Source organism: Triturus cristatus, chromosome 8, assembly GCF_964204655.1.
Source record: "Triturus cristatus chromosome 8, aTriCri1.1, whole genome shotgun sequence".
NCBI lineage: Eukaryota > Metazoa > Chordata > Amphibia > Caudata > Salamandridae > Triturus > Triturus cristatus.
Window position 1 is genome coordinate 275,573,355 of NC_140591.1, and position 15,173 is coordinate 275,588,527.

The 15,173-nt window shown below is 43.9% G+C and overlaps 1 protein-coding gene across 3 annotated transcripts in view; it reads right to left on the reverse strand.

Moving 5' to 3' along the window:
- The window catches only part of NPAT (nuclear protein, coactivator of histone transcription), a 352,831-nt gene that overhangs the window by 289,259 nt on the left and 48,399 nt on the right, over positions 1-15,173 (reverse strand). For all 3 annotated transcript variants that reach the window (XM_085621511.1, XM_085621512.1, XM_085621513.1), the window contains exons 4-7: positions 9,212-9,284; positions 8,342-8,382; positions 4,316-4,525; positions 3,047-3,128 (exon numbers count right to left, since the gene is read on the reverse strand). In XM_085621511.1, the coding sequence (XP_085477637.1) occupies positions 3,047-3,128; positions 4,316-4,525; positions 8,342-8,382; positions 9,212-9,284 (406 nt within the window). The remainder of the gene's footprint in view (positions 1-3,046; positions 3,129-4,315; positions 4,526-8,341; positions 8,383-9,211; positions 9,285-15,173) is intronic.

Consider the following 15,173-nt stretch of genomic DNA (forward strand, 5'->3'; position numbering starts at 1 on the left):
AATTTAAAAAAAACAACCATGGCACACACTGGTATATTGACCTGGATACACAATAGGCTACTTACATGTAATAAAGTCACTGGGCAAAAGAAAATAACAAAACTAGGTTTTGTTCAACCCATACCCTTAGATGTTTTCCCACCCTTGTAAAATCTGCTATCCCATCACGCCTCCATTAGATGTGTTTCTCCACCCACTTCCCTGTTGTAAGAAGCTGGCTCTGTACATACTATACCAAAATCAGATAGAGTGCACAGAGTCCAGGGAGTTCCCAGAGGTAGCAGAGGCTAAATGAGGTAAGTACTAACAGCTCTCTTTGTGTTAGTGTGGGCGAGCATTTCGGTTTATTCAGAGGGTGGGGGTTAAGCATTTATTGTATTCACTCAATCAAGAACTGATACCCACACTCAGATATAGAATCCAGACCAATTATGTATTTATAAAAAAAGTATACTTCGGTTTTATTTAGAACCAAGCAGGACTTAGCACAGGTAAGTGAACTATACTACCAAAAAAGCAAGACTGTTCAAGGTAGTGCGGTAGTCCTGAAATTACAATTGTTACAGGTTGGTAAATGCTTTGAAGACAGTTTCAATTACAGCAATTACTTTTTTGTTACTTTTGGATTACTTTGAGTACTGGGGGGGTTATGCCTAGATACCACATCTTAGGAACATTATATACAAGGTAAGTACGACTTTTTATACTTTGTAATTGAGTTAACTTTTTCTCATACATTAACAGTTCCACACAAAACAATTGTAGGCCCAAAATCTTATAACATGCGTTCCTATGGGAGAAAAATGGTTATCGGTTTTGAAGGTAAGTACTCTACTTACAAGGGTGAGCTTTGGGGGTTAGGACAAAGGTCTGGATGGGTACTCTAGTTGCACCACCAGCTGCACTGGGGCTGATAAGTGCAGGGGCCCAATGTCAGCCAATGGGGCTAAGAGGGCCTTTGCTTAGGGACTGCTGACTAGCAGGGCACACAGGTGTAGGAGCAAAGCTCCTAGGGTTAAGGTCAGCACTGCAGAGGCTAACGAACAGCACAGGAGCTGGGGTGGCTGGGTGCAGGGTGCAAAATGGACGTCTGAGAACCCATTTTTTCCCAATGGAGACCATCAGTTTCTCAAAGTTGCTGCTGGCTCTGGCAGGGAGGCTTCCTGAAGGGGGGCAGCAGCTGAGAGGTAAGTTGGGATCCTGGGGCATGCCTGGACACCGTCGGTTGGGCCGGATGCGGTGAGGGGGACCCTTCAGGTTGAGGCTACAGGTGTCAGCTTGAGAGAGGTCAAGGATCACCAGATCTCAGGTCAGGATCGCTGGGGAAACCTCCTTGGGATGATGGGCCACTCCAAGTCGGGCTGTGGGCGTCTGGTGCAGAATCACGGAGTCACCGGAATCAGGATTCTGGAGGTGTGTCTTTGGTTGAGCAAATCCAGTGGGAAGGTCACAGGGTAGGTCCTCCCAGGTTCTGGAGGTTGCTGGCCTCGCCGGGGTTCTTGCTGTAGGCAGGAAGTAGACTGGACAGGCGGTAGGGCTGGGGCGAAGGCAATGGGTGTCCTTTTCTCCTTCCTGGTTCAGCACAGCTCTTCTGTCCTCCTTCTTTCATCCTCGAATCTGAGGCGGCAAGGTTCAGGGTCGCCCCTAAATACTAAATTTAGAGGCGATAGAGGGAGAGCTAGCAAGATGGACACACATTAGCAAAGTTCATGCATAATCCTGCACCTAGAGAGCTTGCAGAGGGCTACAATAACGTGCAAGCAGTGGGGGCTGAAGTGGTGTGGTGGAGAAAACGACCAAACACGACCGGCAGCAGCGGTATACCACCATTGCGGAACCCGATTGCTGAGGAGGCTGCAGCGGAGGAAGTGAGCGCTGCCACGGCCTGAGGGCAAACAGGATGAGCGGCAACAAGATCGAACGCAAGAGGCTGCGACGAGCTCCAAAGTGGGGGAAAAAGACGGGAATCTTTTTCAAGCCCTCCATCAGATCAGCTTTCCTAACATTCCCCTAAATCTCTATTTTGACAGTAACGCCCTTATTGAATTCACTTTCTCCACATCCTCTCATGTGAAATCCTTTCTCCTTTGCCCCCCGCTCTAAGAAGGTTTCCATGCTTCTGAATCAGTTTTAAAGGCCACTGCCCAGTAAAATCGGTTTTCTTTGCCATGTTTCCATTCCCCCTTCATGATGCAGTCCGATATCAGATTTGTTGCCCCGCCTGGTCCCCTACTCATTTCATTTCCCTTGCATGCTATTTTGTGAAAATCAGTTTTCTCTTCTGCTTTGCTGCTCTATTCCACTTATCTGTCCTCAACTATGAAATCAGTTTACTCACCAGCATTCTTTCCAGGTCTGCTTCTGTATCCATGATGCACTTAAATCTGTTTACTCATCTGCTTCCCAAGAAGATGTTTTGCCATATCTTAATTGCGAAAGGATTCTTGCGCACTCCCAAATAATATGTGCTTCTCTACTCCCACTCCTGTCTATTTTAATTTTAGTTTCCCTACTAAGAGATGCAGAACATTAATCTGTTAAATAAGAGTTTTTGCCTATAAACAGCGACGCCCCACTTCAGTTTACGCACAGTAGCTGGTTAAAAGACTAATTTGTATGCACAAGTGAAGGCTGTTTTTGTAGTTTTAATTTTATAGTGGTTGGTTGATGTCAATTTAGCCCTCCTTTGCTGAGCTGGATGAGAGGTGGTGTCATTTTTGTTCTTAAAAGGGTTTCCCTGATAATGTGAAGTCTTTAACCCCCCCCATGCCTCCAAAACAAACACACACAACCACCCAATCCCACCCCGCACTATACAGCTCTCTGCTTTTTCTCCTTTTGTGCTTGGAGATGAGAATGGTTGCAATTTCATCTTGGTATTATTGCAAAACACAAAATGTGATAATTAAAAGGGCAGCATCCTGTCTGTGCTAATGTTCCTTTACCAAGCAACTGCTCATTACAAACCATAAATGAAAAGATATTTCCAGCAAAGCAGAGCTTGGAAGTTCAAGCTAACTATTGACAAACCTAACAGATTACTTACCTTTTTCGCCTTCCAGGAGACATCAGATGTGTGTGTTTTCCCTCCTTCTGACCCAGAACTGCAGTGGATGATGACTTCCCACCTTAAAAAGAATAAGAAAGGACTCAAACGCATAGCTTATTTTAACAAGAAATAGAACATGCATCCAACAGTGACATTCAAAACCCTAAATGCTGGATATCCTGTTAACCACCAAAAAAAGCCCTGAGGCTTTGATTTATAAGGTGAAAGAATGAAAAGCTTGAGTAGGCTTTATATGTACTCATTTACAAGCAGTGAGAAATATTGGGATGCATCTATATAGTAAGGCGAAGTAAGCCTTCGAACAAAATGTACAAAGAGGACCAAATGTTTATCCACATTTTAACTTGCATCGAAGGGAATACTATATAGTTAAATGGGCGACTAGAAGTAACCGCAAATGCTGCCGTGCAGAGCTTTTTAACCTGAAAATGTTCTGGAATGCTTCCGATACAGTTTTTTTCACAAATAGGTTAATTATTATTTGTAATAAAAGAAAATCATGAGTGAGCATTACACAGTTTGCCCAATAATGGCATTATCCCCATTACAAAAACATGCAACTCAATCTCGAAGAACATTTGTGAAAAACAAAAAAGGAGGAAACATGAGAAATCTAAACAATACTTGGGATTCCAATCTGCATGGAAATACCAAATGGCAGTACACTCTAAATAACCAAATAGGTGAAGAAAATGTACCTATAGACTGATCAATCATGTGAGGGGTCAAACAGTAATTCTTCTCATTTCAGGTTCAAGGGCACCACCCATCGTTCACACCTAGGAACTGAGGGGGGGTGGAAAGAGTGGGAAAGAGGGAGCAGGTGGGAAAAGAGGGAGCAGGTGGGAAAAGAGGGAGTAGGTGGGAATGGAGGGGGGGCGGGAGACATGGAGGCTACGATCTAGGAAGGAGGCCCAGGGGCAGATCATCAGTTAGGGCAGCAGTTTTTTCAGGAGATGCCCAAGTAACAGCAATAACTGTCTGACAGTGCATCAGTTTCTGTTTGCCTCATTGGATGCACTTTTACGACCCAAGTAGGTTGCAAGTAATGAGGAAAATCACATAATGAAAAAATAAAATGCTCTTAAAAAGTTCCAAAATCCCAAAACAAGAATCACTGCTATATGGACTTTAAAGTACTACCTGTGTGGGTACACAGAAGCAAAAAACAGTCATAGACAAAGTTAAATAGTTTTCCAATTGTTAGAGTTGAAAATGTTAAGCCAGTTATAACAAATAACATACCATGATTTGAAGCCAACTTGTTTTCCAAAGTGCCAGATGAACCTGCAAACAAAGGATTTGGCTTTGCTTGCAAAGCACAGCGGACAGTGAGTTGTTTAGCAACTGAAGGATTAGAAGCATTCGGTCCTAACTGTTGAGATAAACTTGAAGCAGTGAGAGATTCTAGCATTCTCTGCCGTCTCATATCAGCTATACCACATCTTGTTCTGGCTATAGGATAAACAAAAATACCGATTAGAAGTAATTCACAAACATACAGACACACCTCAGAGTATAATTGCAATAACAGTTTTATGGAAGAGTCTTCAGATTGAGTTTATGCTGCAACATGGGTATGACCAACAATATATTGTTTAACATCTATATGTTAAATTATAACCAACATGAAGATTATGGCAGTGTTGCTAAGTAAATTCAGAGAGCTCAAACCTGAGTGCAAGTACCCACATTAATGAACCAGGCTTAGTGATCAGTCGCTGTAGCTGAAGTCAGATAAACAGGATCTAACTCATGCAGCCTGACTGTTCTGGTATATGCCGCACATACAGAAGAAAATAGCAAGAGCACAGGTCACAGAACTATGGAATATAAAGAATGGGTTAAGCACAGACCCTAGCATTATCAAATGTTGTAATGTGAAATAAGTTCAAGTTCCAACCAGTTAGTGAATAACAAAGTACAAACAGCCTGCCGCAATCCATGTAGGCCTCTCACCCACCAATAAATGAGTAATTCCTGAAAGCTGCAACCATTAATGTCCTAAAATACTAATTCTGGTGCAAGCTTTCCTCTTTGCAATGCATGGGGAAAGAAAAAACATTAAATAATTAGCTTCTGGGAAGAGCCAAGATTTGCCCAGGAGAACACTTAACCCACTTTCGGGATAAAGATGTGGTGCTGGTGTCGCAGAAAAAGGATGACTGTGCAGGGGCTGCAAGACTAGAGAGAGGTGGGTATGAGATAAAATTAGGCCTCCACCTAGGAGTGGACAAGGCAGCTCCAATTGAGCTCTTCAGCAGTAGTGGCCTCTGCAACAAGAGCCTGTGCAAGAGACAGCTGTGGCTATTCTGGCTGCAGAAACCCCAGAACTGCCAGTATGGCAGATGATCCAGAGAAGAAGGCAGGCTCTGCCACAGGAGACGGGTGTGGCTATGGGAAGCTTCCGCAGGCATGTGAAGGCAGAAGACCTCTGCAAGTGGCCTGTACCATTGATGGGGTAAGAGAGGGAGCCACAGCAATAAAGGAAGCAGAGGCTTGACACACGTGGTGGGTGTTAGAGGACAGAAGAATGAGAACTAGGAGTGGAGATGTAAAGCCTCAGGGAGAAGTATGGCGTCCTCTTAACCTCCGAGTACCTCCAAGATTAGGTAAAACCTGGTGAAACGATTTGATTAATAAAACTTTATTCAGCTATTATAAACAGCCATAAAAGTACATAAGAGCAAAAACATATATTAAATACATTTATACATTTCAATATCAGGTTCACATGACATTTTTCCTCAAACAAATGGCTTTCAAGATGAATAGGGTAACATTATAGCACACAGATGGTTCTCTTAAAGCAATCAAATATTTCATAGCAGCTTTATGTAATCTGATATTCTGCACAATTAACATGGGTGTAAGATAAAAAAAACTTAAGATTCTCGTAAAATTTACAAAACAATAAAAAAGTGCAAAGTGCTTTGCTTACTGCGACCATCACATGGGCAAAGTAAATATCGGAAGGACAGAACTTCATATTTGGAAAAGCCACTAGATGATGCACAATGCCACATCTTAATCTTACTAGCACAAAATGATGCTGCATATTTGTCACATGTAATAGATAACTATTTCCACCCTCCTCCAAATCAAGTCACTTATAAAAACGACTGATGACTTTGTTCTAGTAACTGCCATTTGTTGATCCAATTTATTCTGTACAAAGGTATCTTAAATCATCCGCTTAGTTAATAATAATACCCGAGTAGGGTCCTACCAGATAGATAAATTAAACAACCTACCAAGGGAAGAATGAATGTAGGATAGCCAAGGGATACTTAAAACATTGTCCAGGATTAGACAATCTGAGATAATTGATCTGGTGAAACCTGTCTCATCTTTTGCCCATATGGAAAGCCGTAAGAACAGAGGTCTCACCATGAGAATATCTTTTAAAAACTGCAAGTCAACCTCCTGATGTATAATTATATTAAAAGCAGAAAAAGGTAAACATAAAAGCTGTTTAAAAAAACTATTTTCTTCTACTAGCAAAGCAGTACAGGAGGCATAACCCCACAGGCCAGCCCCATATGTGGCAGTAGTCACTCCTTTAGCCTTATAGATTTCAACCATTTCCTTGATAGGTCGACTACCTAATTTGGAGGAAAATCCAAAAATCCCCTGAGAAACTCTACGCGTTTCAGGGCATGTCAATCAGGGAGGTCTCGGCATCTACCAAAAACCCAGTGGACCGCAGCCAGGCTTGGGGACACAGCTCCACCAAAGCAGCCATAAATCTACCTAGGAATTACATGATGTCCAGCCCACATCTGATGGCTAACTTTGCTGAATCCCAACCATTCATGAGGCTTGGTTTAGGATGGCTCGGCCCTCCTCTGGAAGCATGGGAAGCAGCTGTGCAACCGAGACCCACAACGCATGGGAACAACAGCCCAAGAGGCATGTGATGTTCACCGACTGCAAAGCTAGGCCGTAGTAAGAAACAAATGTGCTTCTCAAAGGTATCAAGTCTCTTGCATTCATATCCAGTGAAGTGGAATGGATGCAATAAGGCAGACCTTGGCCATTGAGGCCTGCACAACTAGGCTCTCAAAGCAGATGTGTTGGGAGAGGAAGGCTGGTTCTCTTGGGGAGGGATGATGAGTTAGGGTAATCATACAGTGCACAGGAGCCCCTGTATGTACAAGAGAACTTCGATTCGGGCTTCACTGCAGGGGAGCAAGGGTTTAGCTGAACCCGATCCTGGGTGAAGTAAATCTGTCGAGACATTGGTCTTAACACTGACTGGTGGCAGCATCACGTGGGAAAGGATGCACCTTCCTCCGCAACCAGTCCAGGAGGGGAAAGCATGCTAGAGCCTGGGTAAATGTCCAAACCACTGGAGTCACCCAGTCCCTCGTACCAGTTTTCTGGTGGATCAGGGACTGCCTCCATAGGATCAAACCCTTCCTTCTCATCTATCCCTTCAGGAAGGAAGTTTCAATCTAGGGGTGAGAAGTCCGGATGCTGACAAGGCTAGCACGGGCACTTAAATGTCAGTCAGTGCTGGGGAGGTGCAGGCTCGGAGTTGGTGATGATTATGTGCTCGTCGTCAAGCGGCACCAGTGGTGTCGTCGGGGTCACTGCTCAAGGGGAAAATGGGGTGAAAAAATGGTACCTGTTGCAGTGTCAGTCTGCATCAGACGGTGGATCCAGAAGGCCCAGGTGGGGTGTGTGGGGAAGGGGATGGGGGTGCTCACTGGCAGTAACCCAACTTGGGCATCTTGCAGCTCCATGGGGCCTGAAGGTGCGGCAGAAGGAGTCGGTGGGCCAAAGATGGCATCATAAAATTCTTTACGTTGGGCCGGAATCATCCTGGCTCTGGGGAACTCGGGGTATCGCGGAACAGGCCCAGACGCTGCCTCCACGGGTGGAGAGCAGGAGCAAGGAATGAAAGCACAGCATTTGGATGGAGAAGCTGAAAACACTTCAACTTCTTCTTGTGCTTTGTGTACTTACCAGACTTGTTGTAGGGAGGTGCTCCAAATATAGCATTGTTTCTCCCTCCACACTCCATTTTACTGGAGCCTAACTCAATGAGGGCTGAGTGAGAAACACCTGTCAGTACCACTGTTCTCCAAAACAGCCGCATCTAACGTTTGGGCCTTAGAGGATCTATCAGATGTGACCCTAAAAAACTTGAGGGTAACACATTAGGGGGAGAATCGAGATGCTTATGCATTGTCGCCCAGCAGGGGGTAGGCAAATGTATGTATAATTCTCACATACATAACCACATTAGATCCAGAAATAACTAACCTCTTTGATGAGCAGAAAATGCAGCAGAATTTTGCATGATCCTACAAAAAAGAAGACAAAAGGCTCAAGCATGGAACTAAAAATAAGTACACAATGATAAATGGCTCTCCATCCCAAAATAATAAATGTAGTACATTTCTTTTAAAGCAAAACAGACAATATATATATCACTGCAGTACAGATTACTTCATTAACCAAATTTCATCTATGCTACCTGAGGTAAAGGAACCAGTTTTCTGTGAGCAGAAACATTTCTTTGAGAGGACAGGTGAAGAAAAACATTCCAATTAATTAATGGCGTGCCACACTATATGCCTAATCCTAATAAAATAATTTGGATTCCGCAAATATTTCCACAAACTACGTACATGGGTAGATGCCCCAAAAATATTCTTCTGGTGGGAGGCTATTTCTACGACCAGAAATGGAATTCCTCGTTAAAAACATAGTTTTAAGCTTTACATTGGCCACACCCACTCTGTGCACCATATTTTGATAGCTTTAGTAAAACCATATTTGATTTATATCTGCCATGCAAGCAGATTCCATACCTAAAAATAATGGGACGGGAAGAAAATATATGCCAGACCAAATATCAAGTAAATAAACTGTGCAGGACCGCCTCCTTATCTTGTGAATGCAATTTCACGTCCCCCCACTCCGAGTACTCGCACTAGAAGAATAAAATCTCAACCCACCATTACAAAATCGTCACTCTGCATTCTCTCCTCTTCAAAGCAAGGGCTGACCATGGAGCACTACAACTATTTCATTTCAATAATACATTATAACTATTCACTTCATTATAAAGGTAACATTGACTCAGTGAATGTATTGTTCACAAAAAAGCAGCAGACAGAGATTTCTTACCTAATTTGAGAAAGAGTGTATTCCAGTTTTTTCCATAACGATGATACCATTGCTGGAACTTCACTCGTCGTTTCTGAAAGACAAAGTTTGACAACTTAGGCATTCATATTACAGATTTGAAACATGTTCAAATTAAGGTAGTACAGCCTTTCACAATATTCGGTGCTGTTGGTGAAGTGGAATATCTAGTGATATTTGGGGGAGCTAGCGATAAAACAAAATGGAAAGAAAAGAAAAACGGAGAAAAGATGTCAGGAAGGATGAACACATACAACTCAATAGACAGTAGTCTATTATTTCAGCTATTTAGCTCACTTGAGAAATAACATACCTAGAAGGCAGCAGAGAAAGGGACAAGTTCATTAACATTGTCCCTTACTCTGCTACAAATTGTAGGTAGTAGTCTTCGTACTGCATCAAGGGCAAAAGACCTACTTGGCTAATGTTCTAGTAATACTGATAGCTTTGTCATCAAGTGCACTACAATGATACTGAGGTTAAGAAGGGAGATGGGCACTCGAGGTGATCCTGACGAAGCTGTGGTACCACACCACCCAGAAGGTCTAGCAGCACATATTCAACAGGAAAATTACCTAGTAACAAATGTAAAATATTGTATGAAGTACATGCACTGATCTCATGTGTGCTTAATGATTGCCACAATGAAAATTATATGGGTGCAGACATTCTGACCTAATTCCCCAAACAGAATTTTGAAACTGACATGATGTACTAGATACTATAACATACACTATGGTTATACTAAAATATGAGCAACTCAGATCTATCTTTAGAACTAGGTGAGAGGGATTTCCTTATACCAACTAATGCGTCCACTACTGCAGTGTATCAGACGGATTACTATAACATACACTATGGTTATACTAAAATATGAGCAACTCAGATCTATCTTTAGAACTAGGTGAGAGGGATTTCCTTATACCAACTAATGCGTCCACTACTGCAGTGTATCAGACGGATGCAAGACAATGCTTATTAATATATACACTCTACTAAATGTGATGACACCTAGAACCTATACCTGTTACGAGCACATGAGAAAGAGAACTTGCAAAGAAATGTTGCTAGAGCAACGACTGCATGCCTGCGGCTTGACTGAAACAGTATTGATTTTAACAGAAGACTGATGGCTTAACAAATGCGAGTAGAAGCTACATTATACCTTGCATAATATATGCATGCATATTGATTGTAAAGGCCCACGTGGAAGAGGAAAATGATTTTCTATTATTTGCCTTGCCACAGCTTGAATTTTTTCACGTTAAACTTCCAGACACCGCAAGAAATATGGGATTGGCTTGAGGAATAGCGAGTAGGTGCAACTTTAGGATCTCTGCTGATGCAGTTCCAAGACAGGACATTGGTGATGTGAGGCGACATGAACCTTGCACTGTCAATCGATGTGGACAGATCCCCAGAGTGACACAAACCAAGTTCACAAAATTCTTGCAGGCTTTTGAACAGATATTTGGAGGATCCAGCATCAACACGAAAGATAATACTTGTTCCATTCAACAATCCATCACAGTCATTCAAATATAGATTGCTTTACTACACATAGATATACACTAGGAAAAGTCAGGGCCGCTCATTTGTCTGGCCAGAGGCCAGAGGCATATCCGATCATTACCCACTATGAGTGGCATTTTGGGGTGAAGAGAATAACATTGGGAGTCCTTGGATCATGAAAGATAGGAAAGAAATGCCGAAAGACAGGGAAGCCACAGAGATATATTTCACAGAAAACAGTGCCCCAGTTGTGTCTCTAGTGACAGTATGAGAAACTTATATGGTGGTACTGAGGGGCCAATTAATTTCCCTTAAAGCTGCCAAAAAAAAGAAAACTCAGACCGAAGAGAGATGGAACAGACAAACAAAGAAATACCGACACTCAAGAAACTCTCTACCACAGAAATACCAGTAGAGTATCAACATAAACAACAGGAATACCGTGACCTATGGTGAGGCACAAAACCAATATCTAACCATGCACAAAAACCTTTACGACATAGGGAATAAGGCAAGCAAGTCATTACTGGAGTGGTTCGATAGGAAAGCCCAGGGGAACAGATGGGTCCCAGTGTTGAATGGACAAGATGCTGCCAAAATAACAGGTGATAATAATGATGCAGCAGCTTTTGCTGGATACTACGGAAACTTATAAAGAAGTACAATTGCAGTGCAGGACGAGGGGCTCTGAGCATTCCTGAAGGATATTGTTTACCCCCACTTAATCCAGGGAGTATCAGGATGGGTTGAAACAGAGGAAGGAGAAATAAGAGAGGGGATTACGGATCTCCAATCTGAGATAGGCCCTGGGACTCAATGGGTTCCCCGTAGAATACTATAAAGGATTCGCGAGTAAGCAAATATCATTGCTCTGTAACTCGTAGCTGGAGTCCAAGTCAGATGGCATTCTCCCAAGAGACCTATGCACTGCAACCATCGTTGTGATGCTCAAAACAGATAAACTGTAGGAAGGTAGGATCTTTACAGCATGGTTACCCCCCCCCCCCTGGTGTCAGTATGTTTTTGGCTTAGTCTGCTTTGTTCCTGCTATTCAGGACCCCAGCATCTGTGCTTTCTACCCTAAATTGGTTTTGGCAAGTACTTTGGTACATCCACAATTGGCTATTGGAGCACCCTTATAAGTCCCTAGTATATGGTACTGAAGTACCCAGGGCATACGTACACCAAAGGTCTCCCATGAGCTGCAACATGTATTGTGCCAACCATAGAAGTCCATTCAAACTGTGACTACAGGCCTGCCATTGCAGCATGTGTGAGATGGCGCTTGCATTTCTCATGACAGATTAGGTTTTAAGTGCAATGACCTCAGATATAAGGAAAGGTATAAGTCACCCTTATGGCAGGCTCTTTAGTCCTGAGGGCAGGGTGCTTGGTTACAAGAGTGAGGGTGACCCTGAATGAGCAGGACCCCCCTACAAACCCCAGCTCGATTCTCCAGGTTTTGTAAGTGCGGTCAGCCATTTTAAGATCTATAATAAACATCATTCATTTCGAGATGTCTAACTATATGATGGCTGCACCGAACCTGGTCATGTTTGGTATCAAACATGTTGGAATCACAGCCCAACACCGATTCTGGTACTGGAAGTATGATCCCAAGTAATGGGGGGCTCCTTCGAGAATTCCCCATGTAGTCCCGGTTCAGGGTCTGCCAGAAAGCTAGTGCTGCTGCAGACACAGACACAATTCTGACCTCCTGCTGATGAGCGGAGGTCGAGTAGGTGAAGTTAGAACAATAGGTTTCCTATCACAGTGGGGTGGCCCCACCTCCCAGGACTTTGTGTACTGGGTTGAGGTGGGGGCGCTTGCCAGCCCCAACAGACTGCTTTAAAGGGCACATTCGGTGCCCTTCTTGCATACTTTGGTTTGAACCCTGCTCTGGCGCGAAACTGGAAAAAGGACAGGGGAGTATCCTCTCCTCTGTCCAGCCACTCCTCTAGGAGGAACCCCCAAGTCGTTACAACCCTTTCCATAGGGTATTTAAGGGCTCCCCTGTGGGTGGGTCCTTAGATTCGTCGTGGAACAAGACTCACCTCTGAAACCAAGACACTCTTCGGCGGTCTGAACATTAAGACTTTGTTGGACTTGAACAGAGACTGCATCAAGGAAGAGTCCTGCTGCTCCTGGTCTCGCTGCTGTTCAAGTCTTCTGCGTCGTCTATGTCTGTGCTTCATCCAGGTTCTCCAGAAGGCCTGTGGGCATCAAGGACATCCGCAGTAATTTCCCTTGGGAGTGAAGGAGTCACTCCCCTGCATCTGCAGGCACCACAAGAAGCTGAGCGCTCTGCTGCTCCTGACGTCCCACCAGCTTCCCGAGGCCCAGCAACACAGGTGGTGGTCCTGCAGCTCCCTAGAGGCCTGACGTGTCTTCTGAGCCATTTTGAGTACAGTATCCCTCGTCCGGGCAGCTAGGACCAAACCCCTGTCCCTGTACACCGCATCGACTTGCCACTGCCATGGCTTGTTGGCTCTGCACTCTAGCGATCTTCGGCTACTAGAAGCTCCAGCCAGTCACCAGGACCTCATCCTTCGAAGATCAGCGTCCTCACTGCATCCTCTGCACCATGGGCCTCAATTTTTAGTGGGCTGCCAGAGGTCCTCCAGCGCCACCTGTGCCTTCGACCTGTGGGTCCTCCTGAGGATCTGCTCTTGCTTCAGTGGGATCCCCTGCTTTCTGTGGGCCTGTTCTGACTCTCCTGTACTTGGTGAGTCCCTTGGGCCTTTCTGGTTTCAACAAGAGCATCTTTTTGCTCTCCATGCTAGTTGCGGCTGCCAAAGCTTGTTGGTGCTCCCGCTGGACACCGACCACCTAGATACCGACATCCAACGTAAGACAGCTCGTGCATGGCTCCGGTTCTTCCTCAGCGTCGCCTGGTCCTCACAGCTAAGGATACAAGGTGACCGTCATCTCTTCTGAACCACTCGACATCGGTGGGCATTGTGCTTCCATGCCTCCTGGTCACCTCTGTGTGGGATAGACTCTGTCCCCTCTGCTTGCAGATTCTTCACTTCACAAATCCGCTCTTGGATTCCACGAGACTCTTCAGAGTCTTCTTCATAGGCATCTTCTTCAAGGTCTCCCACTGTCATCTACGGCAGGTTCAGACTTCACTTCACCCGTATGCCCCCGGCTTCCCTGGTGCAGGTAACCTGGCTCCTGGGGCTTCCACAGGTGGGGTTTCTCTCCAACCTTTTGTCCTCAGGGAAGGGTCAGTCTTTAATAAAACTGCATCTTCTCCATTGCCTTTCATTGGGCACGCAGCTGTGTTTCCACTCTGCACACAGCCCCTGTGGGGTTCCTGGGTACTTACCTTGGGTCGTTCCTTGTGTCCCCTGCTCCTCTGAGTCTTCTGGTCCAAGTCCCGTTCTCTTTTGCAGTTCATATTCCACTTTCTTAATATATCGTTTGGTCTCCCCTGGAGACGAGTTTATAATTTTGCTACTTACCTGATTATTTCAAAGTATTCTTGTGTATTGTGTTGATATCTCCGGGTAGGAGATGTACCAATATGTTGGTGATTGTGTTGTGTAATAAATACTTATTTTTTATAAAACACTGTGTGGTTCTTTTTCATCTAATATGCACAGATGTTTAAATATGGTAAAACAAGCTGCTTTACACTCCTTCAAGATAAGCCTGAAGGCTGCGCTCCACAGCTACCACTTTGAAGAGCTTTCTATGGTTATCAAAGACCACTAAAATCACCAAAGGGTTGTCTGGATTATCAGGGTGCACCATTTGAACAAGTGTGCACCATTTACTAAGCTATCCTCCTACACAAGCCCACTGATAAATTTGAGTCCTATAGACCTATCTCATTTTGAAACATTGAGACCAGGATACTGGCAAGGATATAGGCAACAAGACTTAGAAAGGTCATATCCACACTAATAGACCGTGAACATTTAGGGTTTAGGACATCACCTTTTTTGTGTTTAATAAGACTGTCGGCCAGATGTATGGTACAAAAATCAATTGACTTGCCCTCAGTTAAATAATGGCATGGTAGTCAGATTGGGGGGCAAGAATGTGTTTAAATTCATGTTTAACAAACACTGCCATAGTAAATAGGTCTCCCTCATGCGTGAACTATTGGCGTTGACAAGGCGACAATAGTGCTATGATATGGCAATATTCATACAACATATAAATATTTTTTTTAATCATCACACCAGCTTATCAAGGTCTTACCTACTGGCTTTGTCAAAACATGTTTAATTTTGCAGCCTTGAAACACAAATTGTTAAGTCACTTTCTACATAAACTATCCGCATATTAATTCTTCTACATTTACATATTTTACTATATATAAAGGGCAGGCATGACCACAAAACTGATTCATAGTGCATTGATCAATACAGCTGTAACAGGTTGCTTACAATTTTTATGATCCATTATGATAGAGGTAGTG